This window comes from Didymosphaeria variabile (genome assembly GCF_027946475.1).
Source record: "Didymosphaeria variabile strain IMI 356815 chromosome Unknown scaffold_5, whole genome shotgun sequence".
Taxonomy (NCBI): domain Eukaryota; kingdom Fungi; phylum Ascomycota; class Dothideomycetes; order Pleosporales; family Didymosphaeriaceae; genus Didymosphaeria; species Didymosphaeria variabile.
The window spans coordinates 1,084,921-1,103,479 of record NW_026611624.1 but is presented as its reverse complement, the minus strand read 5'-3'; the positions used below and the strand labels follow the sequence as shown (position 1 = coordinate 1,103,479).

The following is an 18,559-nucleotide window of genomic DNA, read 5'->3' as shown; positions in this document are numbered from 1 at the left end:
CGCTACAAGATGGCGCTACGCGGAAGCCGACCACCGCCTAGCACCGTGCATATGCTACTTCGGGAGCCGCACTGGTGGATGGAGTGTATTTGCATCGGATGCATTCTGCCAGCCACACCAGATAAAGAGCGCTCCGATACTCAGCCAGACCGGCAATGCTTCGCACGATTACCGACAATTCAAATTAAATGTGTAGTTGTGGCTCTTAGAAAACGAAACACAGACATTCGCGTCGGCAACCATGTGTCTACTCATCACTCATAGCGGCCCGGTATTATCGAGTTTCACCGACGGCGCCATGATTTGGCCAGGAGCGAGCGCCCGTGGCCCAAAGCACCTTGTGCATTCACCCCGCTCTGCGCCGTTGGATCTAGGCACGGAGCCGCAACCGAAATGGGCGGGCAAGGCATGCCGGCGGAGCCTCAACAGCTTGGATCGTACAGAACTGACTGTCGTTGTCTCTTATAATGAGCGAGGGCGTCTAGAGGGGTAATATGATTCAGGAAATGACATCCACGGGAGTACGACGCACATTCCAAGTGGTGATGATCAATGTACGATGGTGGGAATAATTGTACGATGAAGATAACAGTGAAACGGCTGTGGAGAAATAGACATGGTAGGAAAGAAGGGCAGCCGGTCTGTGTACGTACGTCTCTTATCTTATTACACAATCAAAGCAAAAAAATTCAACCACATGCGCACGCTTCTCGTATACACACCTAAAGCTTTTTGCTCCATACTCACGCATCTTACATGGACAGTTCGTACTGGAACTGTTCATTGTTAGTCCATTGACATGTGCACAACTATAGTTCCTGTATCTCATAGTCTTCATGTCGCTGCTTTCATTTTACCGCTGCGCTTACGATCCTGCTTCAGAAGCTGGAGGACACAATCCTACTCTAGAGTAGAAAAGACCAAAGCTGCAAATCGTTCGACTTCTGTCGTGGCGCCAAAATACCGAAAACACTCGATGCTCCCCGCTCGAACCCGTCCTTTCCCTTTTCTTCAACCCTCCCACAACCACACCGGTAGCACGCCCTTGTCAGGTTTGACCCCCCAGTCGGCCCGCCTGGAACCAATACTCCTTCTTCACATGCGCGCGGAATAGAGCGAACAGCTCCTCCACCCCATCCTCCTTCCACGAGTCTTTCCGTCCGCCGCGGGTGGCTTTCCTACGGCTGAGCACCCGCTTGGGCAAGCTCGAGACGCTGATCTTGGTCTGCGTGTGGAAAGCGGGATCTGCGTCATTAGGCGTCTTCTTCCACGCGCGGCCTTTGCCTTTGTAGTAAGCTTTCTCGGGGAGAGGTGTGATGCCCTTGCCATCATTGCTGTCGGTGAGTTTGACGTCCGCGGCGGCATCCATAGACACGCTCATGTTGGTGTTGACGTCGGTGGAAGAGGTGACGCTCGTGTTGGAGTCTACGTCAGCGTCAACACCTGATTCCTTCGCCGCGTCCTTCTCCTGGACTGCATCACCGCAGAGCTGGTGAACTGCCGCGTACACGTACTCCCCGCCGTTCAGCACGATGCGGCGCTCATCGAAACCGGCGGGGAGCGTCGGCTTTTCTTCGTCCAGCTGCTTGACGAGCTCGAGGAGACTGGCTTCCGGCCTGTCTGCGTGGTCGGTGATGACGTTCTCGATAGCGGTAATGAGGCCTTTCATGAAGGGGTTGAGGTGGGCTGCGCTGAGGACTGGGAAAGGCGGAAAAGTCACGTCAGCTATGTGCGCGGTCGCAGTCATCTCCTCACCGGATTCCCATGCTGCGTCTTCGTCGTCACTAGCGATTCCGGGTTCAGGCCGGGTTGAGAAGAGCCCCGCATTCGGAGCGGCAGAAGTGTGATATGAAGCGGATGTGCGGGGAGTAGATGGTTGCACCTTCAGCCTTAACCTTAACTTCTTCGGCTCCGCCACGTTCTTGTTTCTATCCAAGACCTCTTGCAGCTTTTCCGGCGAAAGCTTCAGTTTCACTATGAGCGCCCCCCTCAGCTCCCCATTCTCCAGCAGCAGGCGAGCGTGAGGCTTCTTCATGTAGTTTCCGTTCTCATCGAAGTTCTCGAATCCAGTAAGGCCCTCGGAAGGATCAATCGCACCTACCTTGGAAGGCGTGATGGTGTTGGAATCTTTCATTTCAGCGTCTGAGTCCTCAGACTCGACCACAAGCTTATCAGACTTGTGAAGCTTCTTGCGGCGATTCTTGCGGGTTGGCTCTTGCCCCTTCGCCGTGGTGTTGCGACGCTTGGGTGCAGGCGCCTTCGGCGGGGTGGGCGGTGGTCGCTTCGCGGGTGCGAATGCTGACGTGAATGCGGCGGCAGGGGAAGAGGTTGCGATCGAGGTGGACATCGACGCCTGCATAGAGCTGAGCGGCCGGGAAGGGGACACGGAGCAGGAAGGAGGTAGCGGGCTCATGTTGGTGTCGTCGTTGCCTTGTTTATCTGCCTGCGCCCTCTGCTGAATCCTTAACTGCTGTGTCCGCACAATCTCTTGGGCGTAGTGCTGGGCAGGATTTGGTGAACGGCTAACGGCTCCCAGGCTACCATTGATACGGCTGCTGAGGGAGTCTGGCGCCGCAATGTTTGCGTTTGCGTGTTGTTTTGTCGAGATCGTGGCGAGATGAGCAGGCGCTGTTTTCTGGGCCTGTTCTCGGGAAGATTCCGGATGCCGTGCTTTTGGGTTGTTCTGATTCTGCAGTAGATGCGGCACACGTTCAACGTTGTTGCCTTCCGTTTGTGCGGCTGCCCTCATCATCTTCATTGGCGTTGCCTGCGGTACTGATAGATTCTCGGAAGCTGGAACAGACGCAATCTCCTGTGTCTGTTCACAAGTCACATCCAGATTCTGCGGACTTAACTGGTTGGAGGTTTGCTGTGATTGCGACAGATGTTCAGTCGGGCGAGCAAGTGACTCGCGCTCCGCCTGTACTTCGACCGCGCGCGTCGCTGCACCATCTTTTGTGGTCAACTGTTCATCATGTTAGTCAAATGCTCTATTGTACAATAAGAGTAAAGCTTACCTGAGATTTGGCCTTCTTTTCGCCTTTGCTCACTTCGTTCTCAGCCTGCTTTGCCGCGTGCAGTAAGCGGCCCGTATCCAACAGTGCCTTCTTGAGCACCTTCACTACCGGGTCATGCGCAGCGACGGCAATCTTCGCATCGAGGACGGCTGCTTCGAAAAGATCTGCTAACTTGGCGTGAAGCGCTTGCGAGTCAACGCTATCAGGCGAGGCGTAGTAATCCCTTCGTGTGTAGAGCAGGATAATCGCTTCCTCGTTGGACAGTGTCTCCCCTTCAATCGCCTTCTGGCGCGCCGCAAGATCCATGACGAGTATTGCAACGCAGGACGATCTGCCAATGGCAGCCTTTGGAGTTAGTGATGTTTAGTGTCGATGCTGGAGGTGTGGGGAGGTGAGTCTTTTTCTAAGGCAAGTGACAAGTCTTCAACCCAAGGGACACGGACACACGCGCACGACGCAGCCAAGGAATAATATTTCAGCCGACTTTGTACTTTGAATGTTAGTCGGCGGGCAGAATATTGGTCGTGTCTCGGGTCATAGCTGTGCGCTAAAGTCGATTGAAAGCGAGTTGATATACTCTCGCAAATTTTCGCGTTTATCGGTCGCCCCAAGACAACGTACAAGCGTGAAATTCCATACTTCAAGTGTCTTTAGCCGAGCGACCAAGATCTCCTCATCCATTTGAGCAAAATGTGCGTTCTTCTAAGGCTTTTCCTCTATGGATTTCTCTCTCATCGGCACTCCCCCACGCATGTAGAAGATTGCAAACGCATTAATCAAGAGAAGGTAGATTTTCGAGTGCTCACTACACACCTATGAGATGATATTCCGTGATTGAATTGGATTTTCTTTGTAGGAGATTCGGAGTGCCAAACTACCAAGCAAACTTTTCGCCAACCAGCTTTTCAGAAAGCTCCCACAATTTCTCCGCTTCTCCCCTCGAGCACGCCCGCACATTTGCCTTGTCCGAAACTTGACAGTCGATCATATAGGCACCATATACCTTGCCATCCTTCTCCTCACCAACACCCTCACCGAGCTTCGGATCCAGCGCTGCCGTCAAGCTCGTCGAAGACCCCGCACCCAAAGTCTTATATGTGGCCATCCCTGACTTTCCTATATTGACCACTGCTTGCTCCATCTCTTCCCCAAAGTCTCTACCCAGCTCTGTTGGAATGACACCCGGATGCACGGCAATGCTAACAATACTGTGCTTCTGATACAAACGGTCCGACAGACCAATGGAGAACAAGACGTTGGCGGCTTTAGACTGATTGTACCCCTCGATAGGGATGTACGATCTCTCCAGAATGTTGGTGAACCCCCACATAGCTAACATCTTCTCACTTGGGCGCTCCTCTTCCGGCAAGTCTTTGTTAAACTTGTCGAAGTTGACGTCGCTCCAGCGGATGCCCGCAACAAGCGGCGATAGAGACGTGACGTTCACGACGCGTGTCGCACCTCTAGAGTTGCGCTGTGCTGCGGTGAGCAGCTTCGGCATCAGCAGCGAGGTAAAGAGGAAGTGTCCGATGTGGTTGGTCCCGAAGTGCATTTCGATGCCATCAGGCGTGAGCTGACGATCTGGAAGACCCATGACACCCGCGCTGTTGACGATGATATCGATTGCGTCGACATCTTGCCAGGAAAGGACTTCCGCAGCAGCATCGCGCACTGCTTTTTGAGAGGAGAGATTGAGGGTCAGCGGGCGGTAGTCGACGCTAGGATACTCGGCCTTGAGTTTTTCGACAGTCTCTTGGATTTTCGAGGGTGTACGGCTGGCGAGGATGAGGTGCGCTGGGGACTGAGATGCCTGAATGAGTGTTAGTCGAACCCATTCCAATACATAACAAGAGGAGAGATGTTAGAGACGTACAAAGGCTTGCAATGTGGTAAATCCTATACCGCCGCTGTTCGCGCCCGTAACAATGATAGTCTTGCCGCGGATGCCATTAGCGAAGGCTTTGGCGACTTCGAGGGCTTCGGTATCGTGGCCGAACTCGCTGTGTGTGGTTGAAGGCATCTTGGAACTTTCTCAGCTTTCTTAATGTTAATGAAGAAAAGCTGAAGACTTGTATGCCTCCTAAACAGCCACTCGTCCAACTACTTATACTCCATGACTTCTCAAACTTGTCAACATTGTCCATACTGTATTCGTAGTCATCCAATGGGAGATATACAACCCAATTCGGAAACGCTCTGGGAGAGGTTGTGGGTTCCTACGTTGTCTCCGTGGAGATAGCCGCTATCTCCGTGTCCTTTCCCGCGACGGTACACCGACGCCTAGTGCAGTTGATCTGACCAATAAGAGATTTACTACCGGATGCGGTATAGCGAGTTCAATTCGAGACTTTCAGGCATGTTCAAAAGCGTATGTCACGATCTTCAGGGACTAGGGACAAATGCAAGCGTCCGTATTAAAATTGAAGCAAAACATGGGGTTAAGGCGGTTTTAAGAAGGAAGCAAGGTAAGTCGATCAGGTGTCACTGTCATACAGGCTTTCGAATGGATGAGGGTATATTAGGGGCTATGCTATTTGAAATGAAGATCTAAGAACAACAAATGGCCCGACCGAAAAGAGTTTCTGGTCGAGTTGCTAGTACAGTTCAAGTAATCGTCAACATGAAAATTCTTCCGAAGGGGATACTCGATGCAAGCTTATGCATGAAAGCATGAACACGTCTGTTTCCATGTCCAACACGTTCGATACCAATACTTGATCGGTGAGAAGCTTGACTTGAACCAAGGCTGGACACCAAGATCCAATGCCTCTCAAGGATCAGCAGTATCAAGGATCTGCCTACTTCAAAGCGGGGAAGTTGCGCTCGAAGTTAATCTCGCGCTGGACTTCCCGCTTCTCCGCGTCGCGCGCCTTGCGCTCCGCCTTCCAAGCGTCCATGTCAATCGCGAAGTGGTCGTGCTCGTTGAGCCAAGCCAGCCACTCCTGATCACCAGTGAGCTCGCCGATATGCTCGAGGCCCTCCATTCGGCGGACAGCCATCTTATAGACAATATCGGTGTCCGGGAGCTCGGAAATCTCATTGAGAGCGTTGTACGAGGGGATATGGATGTTATGGTTTAGGTCCTCCAACAAGGAAGCGCGCATGCTCCCGGCATGGTGCATCATGCCGAAAAGGCCGGCGTGGCGGTAGAGCGCGAGCTCGCGACCGAAGTGCTCCTTGGTACGAAGGTTGAACGGGTTGTTAACCTTCACATTACTAGTAATGAAGTCCACGATTACCAGAACACAGTCCTCGGAGACATCGTGCGGGCCCAGCATGATAGTGGTCGAGCGCGGGTACTTGGAAAGGGCGTCGTTGAAAAACTTCGACATGGCCATGGCCGCGCGCTTGGGGATCTCCTTGCCGACCATCTTCTCGCCAACCATAAGTTTGAATGTGGGACCCATGCCGAGGTCACGACGGTCCTTCAGAGCCAGCTGACGGAGTGGAGAAAAGACGAGCGACTGGCCAACAGGCTGGGAGGTGTTGTCAAGGGAAGCCTTGAAGTAGAGTGTAGACATGGTTCTGTTTTCTTTTTTGTGTCGGTTTCGAGTTGGAAGGGTGATTTGGAACGGAGAAGCTGTTGAAGGAGTCTGAGTTCGGGTTGCGTTGGTGTGTTATTGGGGTGGTTTGACAGCTTAGAGTCAATGGGAAAGTTGTTTATATAGCACTTGGGAGAGCAGGTACAGTGAATATGCGCTTTGTGAGTTCAAGCCTTCTTTCACCATTATGCATCTACGATGGTGAAAGAGTTGCCCGGGTGCACAATGACCAGCATTCATTCACGCCTGTTGGCGATATCTTTCATCAGGCATTGTATTCCACCAGGATTTCGTGGCTAAGTATATCGATCGAGACAAGAAGAAATTTCTTCACAAAGCTCAGCGCCGTCGCTCGACAGGAGTATCATTGTTTTGTCATCGAAATGCTAAACATAATAACGGTTAAATTTGAATAGCTGCTCAGATGAAAGTCTAGCAGCAATAGCTTTATAGCACATTTGAACTGGGCTTCTGTGATGTTTGCGCGCTAAGTCAATGTGAATCATACAATCTTTCTAAAACACCAAGCCGTGAGACACACAACCTACAGCCAGTTTGTAGCATCACCGCAAGTAGTAGTGGGACGGTTTGCTTAGGACGTTCAAAGCAACATGATTCTATGGCAATCGAGAATGATTGAGCACGCTTATCGATTTTCTCTTTTTCAAAAAGGTGCAAACCAGACCGTGTGGTAGTCGAACAGATGCGACGAATAACTGCCGGTAAAACAGCCCACATTTCCTCAGATCCTCACATGACTGCTCGCTTCTATACTAATTCAGCACAGTCCTACTACAAGATTGCAACTATCGCAAAGAGAAACAACTGCCACAGGGAGGAGGATACTGTCATTGTAGCGGCGCCAGGAAACTCCGACATGGACGGCAAGGGCGCACCCGTCCCCGTCCCACCAGGTGCTCCAGCCGTCGAATGGCCTAAGCCCGTTGCGGTCGTATTATTGTATCCTAAGCCACCTGTTCCAAATGAGGGTGATTCGGGAGTACTAGTTTCGGAAGGCCCTGAATCAGTGGGTGATGCTGAGCATTTGGTCGGCTGCGGATCATGATCGGCTGTCGAATCGTTAAGGTCCTTGTCAACGGAGGAAGCCGACGAATTCGGGTCTGTGTTATGGTACGAGTAGCTGGCATAGTTGTAGCAGTCCTCGAAGCAAGTATACGTCCCATGGAAAACAGTGTATGAGTATTGGACCTCGTTAGCAAAGAGGACGTTATTGCTTGCATCCCATGGACGAGTGACGATGCCAACTGGAGAGATGGGATCGACCGACTCATCTTGTCGGCGGTGCTTCTTGGCGACAATCTCGCTATTGAATACCACGTCCAGAGTCACGGTAGGCGGTATAGCGCATACGGAGGCTGCAACACATCGCGGTGGTACGTAAAGGCTGACCCTAGCGGAGTGACCCTGAGGATCGGTTGTCTTGATGTAGCTGACGTAATCAGATTTCGTCTCCCAGAAGTTGTAATGGAAGCCGCCGAGGGTATTATCGGGACAACAGACTGCGGAATGCGCAACAATGTCCTTGTATTCTACTGCCGTGGTGATCATGTTTCCTTCGACGAGCGTTGTTGTGTCATAGTAAGGTTGCCTTCCTTGGCTATTCCATACCGTGGTGTATCCGACGGGGCACTCGGAGACGAATACCTTGCTACCATCGTCGCCTTGAAGATTCCATGGGTAACAGTCAGGGTTTCTCCACGGTGGATGAGGGTCGCCGGCCAGTGTAACTGCGCATTCAGCCCATGACGGGTATCTCCCATTGGCTTCATTAGCTCCGTTCACGGAACATCCTTGAGTAGAGACAAGCCATAATTTCTCTGGCGAGCACGAGGGCGCGGGTGTGAAGTGGGTGACTGAGTGTGAAGGAGGAACTATATATGTTCCAGTGGGCGCGAACGTCGGAAAGGGTGTAAGCGCAGCCATAATGAACGGTGCGGGCTAGAAGGTAGGCTGGACGAGCACGAGGCTAGCAGTCTTATGTAGCTAACTCGTTGCAAAAGGCCAATGTTACTTTTTCGCACGGAGTACCTGCTTACAAGAAACCAAACAATGAATGCTGTTGCCTAGTTCCCTCGCCTCGTATAGAGAGGTTCCGCCAATGGGCGCCGGGAAAACAGTCTTGGTATTCCAGCCGAGATCCCTCGGGTACTCGGGGCCGGCATGTTCATCGTATTGAAAGCTCCGGGAATATCAATAAAAGCTGTTTTCACTCACGGTTAGTGACTTGCGATAGCATCAGAGATGTGTGCGGCGCTGTCAACGGATTGGGAGGAAGGAGAAAGCGAACAGTGAAAGTGACACGTTGGTTTCACGCCGTCCTAGGTACCGGTAGTGGCGCGCTAAAATTAGCATGCACCCAATGGAGCCATCATCGTGCCACATGCGCTCCTTCCTTCGAATATTACTTAGCTTATGCTGGAACAGCGTACCTCTCTGTTACACCTCAATGTACAAGAAACATCTGAAGTTGTTTGAACTATCGCCCCATTGCCAATGCCTTAGGATGAGGACTACGAGAAACGACCGCGACTTCACCCTAATGTCCGTAATGTCATATTGCCCCGCGAGTCGCAATCATCCCAGAGCCTAGCTTCGCCCAGAAATCAATGTCCTTACTATCGTGGTATCCAAAACCCTCGCCCTTCGTTGAGCGAAACTCTCAGAGAAGCATAATCTTATACGTAGCTACAACACATGCTGATTTTATCCTACGCTTACCATCCGCGCGGTACTACCACGCCTTTTTGATGTACATGAAGTATCGCCTTCCTGTGTCTCTATATACATACCGTAAGTCGTGCATAACTCTTTGAGCTTCATCGGCTGCATCTCCCTTCAGAGCAGCGAACCCGGCTATTTACGTACGAAAACAAATAGCCGTAAGCTACCACGCCTTCCTATCCTAATCCTCCGCATGCATATTCCATGCATACAATCAAAACAGCAATATGGATACCGCGCGCCCTCCCTCAAAGCCACGTGCTATATATTGTCGCCTTCTTAACCTGGAATCCTTCGGCGATATATAGTGCTACCCCAACCCCGGGAACAGAATATTCGCACTCATTGTGCGCTGGATCCCACTCAATAGCGATTACGTTTGAATCAACAACCATTGAGTTCCAAACACCAAGCAACCACAATGGCTCCATTCTTGAACCTCGTCCATGCCCTCTCCCTCTTCACCCGCGCCCCAAAATACCCACCTTACATGACTATAACCACCGAACCCCAAGCCCCATGCCGCATCCATGCAGACAACATGCCCTACAGCGTCCACTCCTTCGGCGCCAACGTCAAGCTCAACGTCTCATGCTGGACGACCTCCACAATGCAAGACAACAAAGGGCGGCTAAATGACAACGAAGGCTCGTTTACCTATCTCTGGGTGAATACGAACGGGTCATTCGGCGAGCCGGACTTCCTTTCGTACCCTGGGGTGGGGAATGCCGACACGGGCGGGAAGGCGAGAGGGGAAGGCTGCTGGTTGCATGAGGATGCCGTGAAGGAGGGGGAGGATGTCGATTTTACGGAGGCGTTGGAGTGGTGTGGGGAGGCGCCGCATCATCAGGTCTGTCGCTTTTGGTTACCGTTCAGGCAAGGATAGAGTGCAGTGGGACTGACTATGTGGGAATAGATCGCATCAGGACACTATAACGTAGCGTTGGTCTGTCGCAATTGCACAGATTTGAACAATGCGACCTGCCAGACAGAGTACCCGACGCAGGAATATGGGTATGTGGATGTGGGATGCTGGGAGAAGGGTTCAGATGTGGGGGGAAATACGACGTGGGTGCGGATGGTCGATCCGGGGACGGTGAACTGCTGGATTTCACCGGATCAGTGGGATCGGAAGGAGTGGCATGGTGAGTGAAAATCTTGAAGACGGGGCTTGATGCGCTAACTTTTGACAGGTCTTCCAGCTGGCGAGTGCACGGATTGACGATGAGAGGAAAGGCTTCTTCAATCCATTTTAGGTAGGGACAAAAAGCACGCGAGCAATGTTAAGATGATAACGGTGAAAGTTATGGCAGATCTAGAGCTAAATACAATTATGTTCTATCCTCAAACCTGGGCAGCCTTTAGCGGAATGTCTTCCATCTCCGCATCCCGCCAGTTAGTCGACCCAATACTTCTAACCTTCTTTGCAAACAGGTGATCGATCTCCAACGCACTTCTCCCCTTCAACTCGGGCACAAAGAAATACGTCAGCAGCGCACCAATGCCGGCCAGTGCCGCCATCAAGAATCCCGTCTTCGCGCCCAGATTCAGCGCGTCAGGGTTGTAGAAGTATGGCAGAACAGTGTTCGCCAGAATGTTGGTGAGACTGCCCGACAAGCTACCGAGAGCCTGAGATCGCGAGCGCAAACGGATCGACGACGTTTCGCCCATGATGGCGTACGAGGCGGGCCAGCAACCGAGACCGCAGACGACAATGACAGCGGTGCAGAGGCCTCCCGCCAGAAATGGCGTAAAGTCGTACTGCTTGATGCCAGCAAAACCCATGACCGACCAGAGCCCTGCGGTAATGAGCAGAGTTGTAACGGTCAGCCTGCGGCGGCCGAAATGTGTGACTGTCCACGTCGACCCCGTATTGGCGATCAGCCCGACGATGATACCTGCGACGAGGAAGAGGATGGACTTGTTGGAATCCATGCCGAGTTGTTGGAGGAAGTAGCTAACGCCAGATAACAGCGAGAGACCGAAGAAGAACTCGATGCTACCGGCGAACATGACGATAAAGGTTCGGCGGCGATTAGCGGCGTTGAAGCAATCTAGGTAGCTCATCCGGACGGAGTTCTTAGCCTCCTCGTCGAGCGTCTCTTGCAATTTCTTCAGTGCTTCCTTGGCGTTGTTCTTAGGACCTAAGAGTCGTCCGAGTGATTTCAAAGCGCCCTGGGGATCTTTTTTCTCCCTGAGAAGGAAGGCAGGAGACTCGGGTAGGAAGTAGGCGAGGATGAGCGGCGGAATAGCGACAGCCCATTGTGAGGCCAGGGCCATCATGACTGCCGACGACTTGTCGGAAATGGAGCAGACGAGAATGATGACGGCTCCTATCAACTGCCCGAGAAGTGTCATGATGGGCACCAGCGACATCACTGCCCCTTTGAGACTGACCGGGACGACTTCAGACATGTACGTGAAGGTTTCGATCTTGATGATGCCCAATCCGAATCCCTGCATAACTTTGCCCACAAGTATCATGACACGCTTTCCGTCTTTGTTCTCAGGTTTATTCGAAAGCGTGAGGATCAAGATGGCGCCGATACCAATGATGCTCCCCATCATCAGGCAGAAGCGTCTGCCCCATCGGTCTAGGAACCAGCCTCCAAGCGCGGAACCAGCGATTCCACCCAAAGGTCCTATACCGTCCCAGATCGACACCCAAAACACCGGGATCACGTCTTCCCAATGATTGGGGTCATCCTTCAACGGAGTATGTGTCCACTCGCCGAAGTCGCGTTGATAAGCAGGTACGGAGGTGAGCGTTCCGAGCACGGCGGAATCGTAGCCACCATACAGAATGGCCGTGGACATGGCAAGCATCCACCATACTAGCGTTGAGTACTGTTTGAGGGAATCGCGAAGAGGAGCCGAGTTGTTTTCTTTTTCCTTCTCGAGGTGTACATCATAGGCGGCATCGTCGCGTTGTATCAGCGATTTGACAGAATCTGAATCGGACTGCCGCCGGAAGTCATCATATGAGACTGGTTCGGTGAGATCTAAAGACTCTCGGTTCTGGTAGTATCGTCCTTCGGCATCGTTGGACGGGAGGCGGGAAAATCTTCCACTCATGATTACACCTTATCGTAAGAAGAGTAGGCGAGTAAAGTGAGATGCAGATGGTGGTGCCGACTGATTTCGAAAGGGCTCTGGAAACGAGTGTTGATTAGTATTGCCTGCAAACCTGAGATTTATTGTCGTTTATATCGTTCAAGATGCTCTACCAAAACCAGTTACTACGCCCTTGCCAACGAGGCTGTAAGCAAAAGGAGCTAACCCTACGCCCCGCAGCGCGCAGCCTCTCGCTCGACTCAGCTAAGGGATTGGCCCAATCGCATGGTGGCACTGCGGCCCCCATCGGGCGGTTCTCGCAAGCTTGACCGCGTCCGACCGTCCATAAGGCTGCATCTCGTACGGGTGACCCTTGATAGCGTGCGCTGAAACCAAGATCTACGGTGCTGTGCTGTTACGCTCTTGGGGCCGACAAGCGGGCGTTAAGGCGGAGTGAGACCGAACGAAAAGCGTTCGCTGAAGCGATTATCGGATGTCACAAGGGCCCCAGGGGTTAGCGTCACAGATGACCTAGGCCTGTCGAGACATATATCATGTTGAGGATATGTCGCAAGCAACTGAGGAATGGTCGACGATCAATTGTATGCGCGGAGAAGCCGCTCAAAATATGCACGTTTGCTACCGGGGATGACCCAATGCCCGCTGCTTTTGTTCGGTGCTCGCATGCACCTTCCGCTCTGGATTCCACCTCGACACGGAGCGGCCAAGGTCGCATCTCTATAGCACAAATGCAGCGCACGATCTTGGTCTTTTCAGCTCGCATTCCGGCTAGCTAGGCGCACGACCGTGCTATCTGTCCTGGAGCAATAGCGTTGAGAGCTTGACACGGCCGTGGTAGAACCCGCAGCAGCATGGTGAACACAACGGCCATGTACGACAACCCCATTTTGCTCGCCAACTACCTCGACTTGCCCTGGCAGCAGCAAGGCCACGATGGCGCACCTGATTGGCCTATCTTGCCGTCCATGGTCGATACCTTCGATGAAGAGCGACTCCTTGATCTTGGCTGCGGTTTAGGCTGGACCGACCGACTTTCTTACCGATCAAGGCGGAGACACAGGCACAATATTTGCGAAAGGACCCCTGGCATCTGACAACATCTGGTTGTTGCGAGATGGACGTGTTCTATAGACCAAAGGATGCCATGCGCATAGATGGGCAGGGTTCCGGACAGCTGGTTCCGCGCGCGTGGTGCCGAACGCTTTGCACCCAGCTGGCTGGATGTCGGAACCTTTGCTGGTGGTCTTCATTGACGTCTGCGATAGAAATGCATCACGCTTCCGCTCACGCCATGGCAATGCATCGAAGGGACACGATATGTGCTGCGAAGAGCTGCTCGGCAGTTGCAACGCGTCCGGATGCACGCCGTGAGCAGAAATTCGCCCGAGTACTCCTCTTCGGAGCTAGCGAAGACGCGCGATGAGCGCCCAAACCCCGGTCTTTTCAACACCCGCGCCAGTAACGTCGCCATGATGTGCGTTTGCGAGCTTCAACCTTCTGGGCACGGCATTGTGGCCCTCCTTCGGCGAATTGCAGGGTCAAGTGTCGTTTGCAGAAGGCACCCCGCTGCCCATCACCAGATTGCACGATAAACATCAGACAACTCTTCCCGCACGCCGCTTGGCGGCACTGTGGAGTCGTCCAAAGTCTAGCCCTCTGCCTCCACAACGTTCGGCACGCAGGCCGGGAGTAGACTATATATTACCTGCAGTCGCCGCGGAGTGCTCCTGTTCGCTCCCACCCCACTGTGCCTCCCGCACCTGTCAATCAACGGCCCGCCCACTAGGACATCGTTGTTGCCGCCAGCACCCGAAGGCGTCGCAGGACGTGGCCATGGCGGACGAGAAGTTCAACGCCGAAGCGCTGGCGAAGCCGACCAGCGACGACGGCAGCGAATTACCACCGCCTCCCTCCAATTATGTTTACAAGCTCGACTTGCGCTTGATCCCCTTGTTGGGTTGCACGTATACTCTTTTGTTCCTGGATCGTACCAACAGTGAGCTTTACGCCTTGACGAGTATTATCGCTATTGACATGTTGTAGTCGCAAATGCCAGGATCGAGGGCCTGGAGAAAGGCCTCAACATGCCTAGCAATGGCTATAATACCTGTCTCTGGATCTTCTTCATCCCGTTCGTGCTTGTCGAAATCCCGACCAACATGATCATGGGCCTGCCGCGTGTCAAACCCAACCTGTTTCTAGGAGGGAGTATGCTCGTTCTCGGGGTAATATCTATGTGTCAAGGCCTTACGCACACGTACGGCGGACTGCTTGCTTGTCGCTTCTTGATGGGCATCCTCGAGGCCACCCTTCCGGCAGGTGCGGCCCTCCTTCTCAGTGAATACTACACGCGCAAGGAGCAACCCCTTCGATTCGCCATGTTCTTCACCTTTGGCGTGCTTGGTCCATTGGTCAGCGGTTTGCTAGCCTACGGCATCCGACGCATGAACGGCGTCCAGGGCAAAGAGGGCTGGCGGTGGATCTTCATAATCGAGGGCCTAGCGACGATAGCCATTTCGTTTCTAGTGTTTCTTTACGTACCCAACTTCCCGGAGAAGACCAACATCCTCTCCGGTGCCGACAAGGAACACCTGCTTGAGAAGTTGAGGCGCGACAAAGGTGACCAGAAACTTTCGATGAAGTCTGTCAACTGGCTTGCTGTACTTAGCGACTGGAAGATTTGGCTACCGTAAGTTGAGCGTGTTTCCCTCTAGCGGCTCTCGCTAATGTGCCTAGAACCATGATGTTCTTCTGCTGCGACATGACAGCCGCTTCGATCGTTTCGTTCACACCCACGATTCTGACTGAACTCGGTTGGAAGGCCGAGCGTGCTCAGGTTATGTCTATCCCCATCTGGGTCACCGGTTTCGTCTTTGAATTGGGTGCGGGTTACCTCTCCAGTCGAACCGGCTGGCGGTTCCCTTTCATACTCTTCGGCATCACCCTCGCAACGATCGGATGGATCATCCAGATCGTCTATTCAGAATCCAAAGGTCTCGCTCCTGGTGTCCGCTACTTCTCACTCTTCGCCATGAGTGCGGGTACCTTCTTGCAAATGGCGATGACGATGTCATGGATGACGAACAACCTGCGCGGTAGAGCGAGTGTGGCCGTTGGTACTGCTATGATTCTAGGATTGGGTAACTGTGCCAACTTTGTGGCAAGCAATGTCTTCATCAAGGGCGAGGCGCCGTTCTACCCTACTGGGTTCCGAACAGGTACGTAATATCTTAGACCTTGTGAAGCTGGTCTATGTGCCATGGACTTACCTAATTCGAGGAAAGGGCTCGGGATTACCGTAGCAGGTGCAGCTTTTTGTGTGATGCACGTGGCATTGCTCTGGTGGCACAATCAGAAGTTGAGTAGGAAGCGAGCAGAGGTTGGAGGTGAAGACGATCAGCGCGAATACCGATATCAATACTAGATACGAAATCCACGACGGCTGGCTAGCCCGGATGGTTGAATTGCATCGGTTGAAATGAAAGTGAATGATCGGACTGGTGAGCACAGACACTCCAATTGTCCTTCTGTGGCCCTTGGGTTTAGCTTCGACCGCGCGAGGCAAGTACATAACGACACTTCGGCGCTCCCCTCCTGACCCGACTGTACCCGCTTCCACTCACTTGCGCGTCGACACGATGTTCAACGTCAAATCTCACCTCGCAATCGCTCTATGCGCTCTCAGCGCGCTCGTTTCCGCTGCGACTAGCGGCCTCAGCGGTATACTTTGCAACAGTCCTCAGTCATTGCATCGCTCACACGTACAGGAGACGATGTTGCCCAAGTCGAATATAGCGAGGCCCCCGATCAGCTCGATCTCTCGCGCCCCAAGAACCTCACGCCTCAAGTGGTGCAAGCCCGAGATGGTGGGGACGGCTGGAGTTCGAGGCGTACATTGTACATTGGCATTGGCAGCGTTGCGCCGCAGAACGTGGGGACGGAAGCCCACGACGGAGGTCAGACTTCCCGTTCAGGAAAGCCCAACCTTCAGGCGGAGGTCGCAGCTGCCATCGACAATCTCTGCCCTACCACCTTGGGCTTCAGCCCGTGCAACACCGAAACCACGTGGAAGGTCAGCCAGGTCGCGGTCAAGGACAAAGATGGCAACTTCAAGCGCGAAGGTCTTTTCACGATCAAGATCGGCTCGAGCTACTGGCCGTTGGGCGGATTACGCGAGCTTTTGGTATGTGTATTTCTTTTTTGTTCGTGGACGAAAGATGCTCATGACGACAGCGCGACTCCATGGCCGAGGTCATCCAGACCATTGCAGAGAATAATTGTTGGAAGCCAGGGTTCAAGGGTGGCTCCAGCGACGTAGAGCTATGCAACGCACCAGACAAGGTCATGCTGCGCGTCGACTACGATGGCTGGCTTGTCCTTTTGCTCGATTGTACGCATCTCTCCTTCGTTTGCTGCTTCGCTTAACTAATCATAACAGCTGACCACAAATCCGTGGGGCCTGATGCTGAACTCAAAGTCTGTCCCAAAGAGGCTTTCTACGGCGGCGACGCGAAATTCAAGTTTGAAGAAAAAGTCAAGTCGAAGGGGTGGGGTTCCGTGCTCCATCTGTCGAACGGCTTCAATGTGGAGACAATTTGCTATTATGGAAAGGAGCCGTCTGGAATGGGCAATGGATGGTGTCTAAAGGACACTAAGGATACATATCATGGCGAGTATACCGACAAATGTCCACCTGCTGGGGGCTTCCCACAGTGAGAATGCGCCTTTGCATTCTACGTGCTCAAGCATCCGTAACTACGGCGGGCATATGTTCGAGGTCAAATAGCGCAGAGTCTCAGTTGAGTACTCATTACATCTTACGCATGCAACCTCGATAATAGACGTCAGTTTCTATCTACTTGATTCGTCATTCCCAAAATTTCCTCACGTATTCCTCAGACCTGCATCGGCTTCACCTCCGGACATTCGCGCAGGCAGATTAGTACTATTATCACGCCCTAAGTCCCGTCAGGATGCGGTCTAACGATACGTCCCAGTGGCCACCACGCCCATAGAGGTCCTACACCCGTCCAACTCACCGCAAAAAGTCACCCCCCGTCTTCGCCAATATCTCATCATAGTACCCCTGAAACGCCAACCACCCCTTCTCCGGCGTTCCTACATTCCTGTAAGTCTCTTCTGCTTCTCTATCTGGAATGATCTTCTTCTCTAGCCCGCTTCCATTGGCAGCTGCATCCACGAGCAGCTGCGTCTGGCACGTTTTGTCGAGCGACAGGAACCAGAAGGCCGCTTCGTCGACAGTTTGACCGACGGTCAGAATGCCGTGATTTTGGAGGATGGCGGCTTTGCCGGCGCCTGTGGATTGTCAGTGGCATGGCAAGGCATGAGACAAATGTATGAAAAGGAGAGGAACGAACCGAGCGCATCTGCAATCCTCTCGCCTTCTTCACTAGCTAGCACCACGCCACCGAACTGCTTGTACACTCCGTGGCTCTTGTAAAATCTAATGCTGTCCTGCGTGATCATATCTAGCTCTTTGCCGAAAACACTCCATGCTTTTCCGTGGACGGAATGCGCGTGGCATCTAACTCACAGAACGACTGTCAGTCCAAGATACAACCCAGGCATAGGTGGGTTTGCGCACGCTGCATGTACATCGGGCCTTCGCTTGTGAAGAGCGCTGTGGATGGCGAACGCTGCCGCGTTGATGGGCTGATCGCCCTGCACGACGGTGCCCTCCTCGTTGACCAGGATGAGGTCTGAAACGCGGATCTGGGAGAAGTGCGTTGAGAGGGGGTTAAGCCCTGTGGTAGTGTTCGTCAGCTTCTTCTCCTGGTCATTCCCGACACGTCTTCCTCCCGTGATTCAGAAAATGTACGGTGTCAAAATTGTACACAGCACAGCCAAAAAGACACTGCGAAACCTACAGAAATGATCCTCCCAAACCGGATCTCTAACACTGATATGCCCCGCAACGCCCTCGTCGAACCCACGCTCCGCAAACACGCGATACGCAGCCGCAAGATGCTGTTTCCTATACAGCCTTTCGTCTTCCTTGCGCTCAAATGTAGGATACTTTCTGATTTTCAAGTTCTTGCCTGAGGCGGTGCGTCCCATGGCTGCGACGGTCTGGTTGTCGCTTGACTGTGCATGGTCGACGCGTGGGGGCGTGGGGGTCAGCGTGGCGAGGGTGCGGGGATGGATGGAACGCGGGGAGCGAGG

At 53.0% G+C, this 18,559-nt stretch overlaps 9 protein-coding genes across 9 annotated transcripts; 3 read left to right on the top strand and 6 right to left on the bottom strand.

The window, feature by feature from the left end:
- Positions 1-1,048: 1,048 nt before the first annotated feature.
- Positions 1,049-3,323, bottom strand: N0V89_006814 (uncharacterized protein; the record flags this gene model as incomplete). Its single annotated transcript, XM_056215580.1, has 2 exons — positions 1,049-2,965; positions 3,018-3,323. The coding sequence occupies 2 exons, from the start codon at positions 3,321-3,323 to the stop codon at positions 1,049-1,051; spliced, it is 2,223 nt and encodes a 740-aa protein (XP_056069827.1).
- Positions 3,324-3,891: 568 nt separating this feature from the next.
- Positions 3,892-5,037, bottom strand: N0V89_006813 (uncharacterized protein; the record flags this gene model as incomplete). Its single annotated transcript, XM_056215579.1, has 2 exons — positions 3,892-4,827; positions 4,891-5,037. The coding sequence occupies 2 exons, from the start codon at positions 5,035-5,037 to the stop codon at positions 3,892-3,894; spliced, it is 1,083 nt and encodes a 360-aa protein (XP_056069826.1).
- Positions 5,038-5,815: 778 nt separating this feature from the next.
- Positions 5,816-6,538, bottom strand: N0V89_006812 (uncharacterized protein; the record flags this gene model as incomplete). Its single annotated transcript, XM_056215578.1, has 1 exon — positions 5,816-6,538. One exon carries the CDS (start codon positions 6,536-6,538, stop codon positions 5,816-5,818), a length of 723 nt encoding a protein of 240 aa, XP_056069825.1.
- An 813-nt stretch (positions 6,539-7,351) lies between these two features.
- On the bottom strand, positions 7,352-8,128 carry N0V89_006811 (uncharacterized protein; the record flags this gene model as incomplete). The annotated part of the gene is made up of 1 exon (XM_056215577.1): positions 7,352-8,128. One exon carries the CDS (start codon positions 8,126-8,128, stop codon positions 7,352-7,354), a length of 777 nt encoding a protein of 258 aa, XP_056069824.1.
- A 1,594-nt stretch (positions 8,129-9,722) lies between these two features.
- On the top strand, positions 9,723-10,557 carry N0V89_006810 (uncharacterized protein; the record flags this gene model as incomplete). Its single annotated transcript, XM_056215576.1, has 2 exons — positions 9,723-10,151; positions 10,495-10,557. 2 exons carry the CDS (start codon positions 9,723-9,725, stop codon positions 10,555-10,557), a joined length of 492 nt encoding a protein of 163 aa, XP_056069823.1.
- Positions 10,558-10,645: 88 nt separating this feature from the next.
- On the bottom strand, positions 10,646-12,376 carry N0V89_006809 (uncharacterized protein; the record flags this gene model as incomplete). Its single annotated transcript, XM_056215575.1, has 1 exon — positions 10,646-12,376. One exon carries the CDS (start codon positions 12,374-12,376, stop codon positions 10,646-10,648), a length of 1,731 nt encoding a protein of 576 aa, XP_056069822.1.
- A 1,833-nt stretch (positions 12,377-14,209) lies between these two features.
- Positions 14,210-15,800, top strand: TNA1_2 (High-affinity nicotinic acid transporter; the record flags this gene model as incomplete). Its single annotated transcript, XM_056215574.1, has 4 exons — positions 14,210-14,372; positions 14,420-15,065; positions 15,113-15,594; positions 15,661-15,800. 4 exons carry the CDS (start codon positions 14,210-14,212, stop codon positions 15,798-15,800), a joined length of 1,431 nt encoding a protein of 476 aa, XP_056069821.1.
- Positions 15,801-16,014: 214 nt separating this feature from the next.
- N0V89_006807 (uncharacterized protein) lies at positions 16,015-17,092 on the top strand (the record flags this gene model as incomplete). Its single annotated transcript, XM_056215573.1, has 4 exons — positions 16,015-16,096; positions 16,144-16,559; positions 16,610-16,766; positions 16,815-17,092. 4 exons carry the CDS (start codon positions 16,015-16,017, stop codon positions 17,090-17,092), a joined length of 933 nt encoding a protein of 310 aa, XP_056069820.1.
- Positions 17,093-17,411: 319 nt separating this feature from the next.
- N0V89_006806 (uncharacterized protein) lies at positions 17,412-18,454 on the bottom strand (the record flags this gene model as incomplete). The annotated part of the gene is made up of 4 exons (XM_056215572.1): positions 17,412-17,692; positions 17,755-17,921; positions 17,982-18,141; positions 18,265-18,454. 4 exons carry the CDS (start codon positions 18,452-18,454, stop codon positions 17,412-17,414), a joined length of 798 nt encoding a protein of 265 aa, XP_056069819.1.
- Positions 18,455-18,559: the final 105 nt, after the last annotated feature.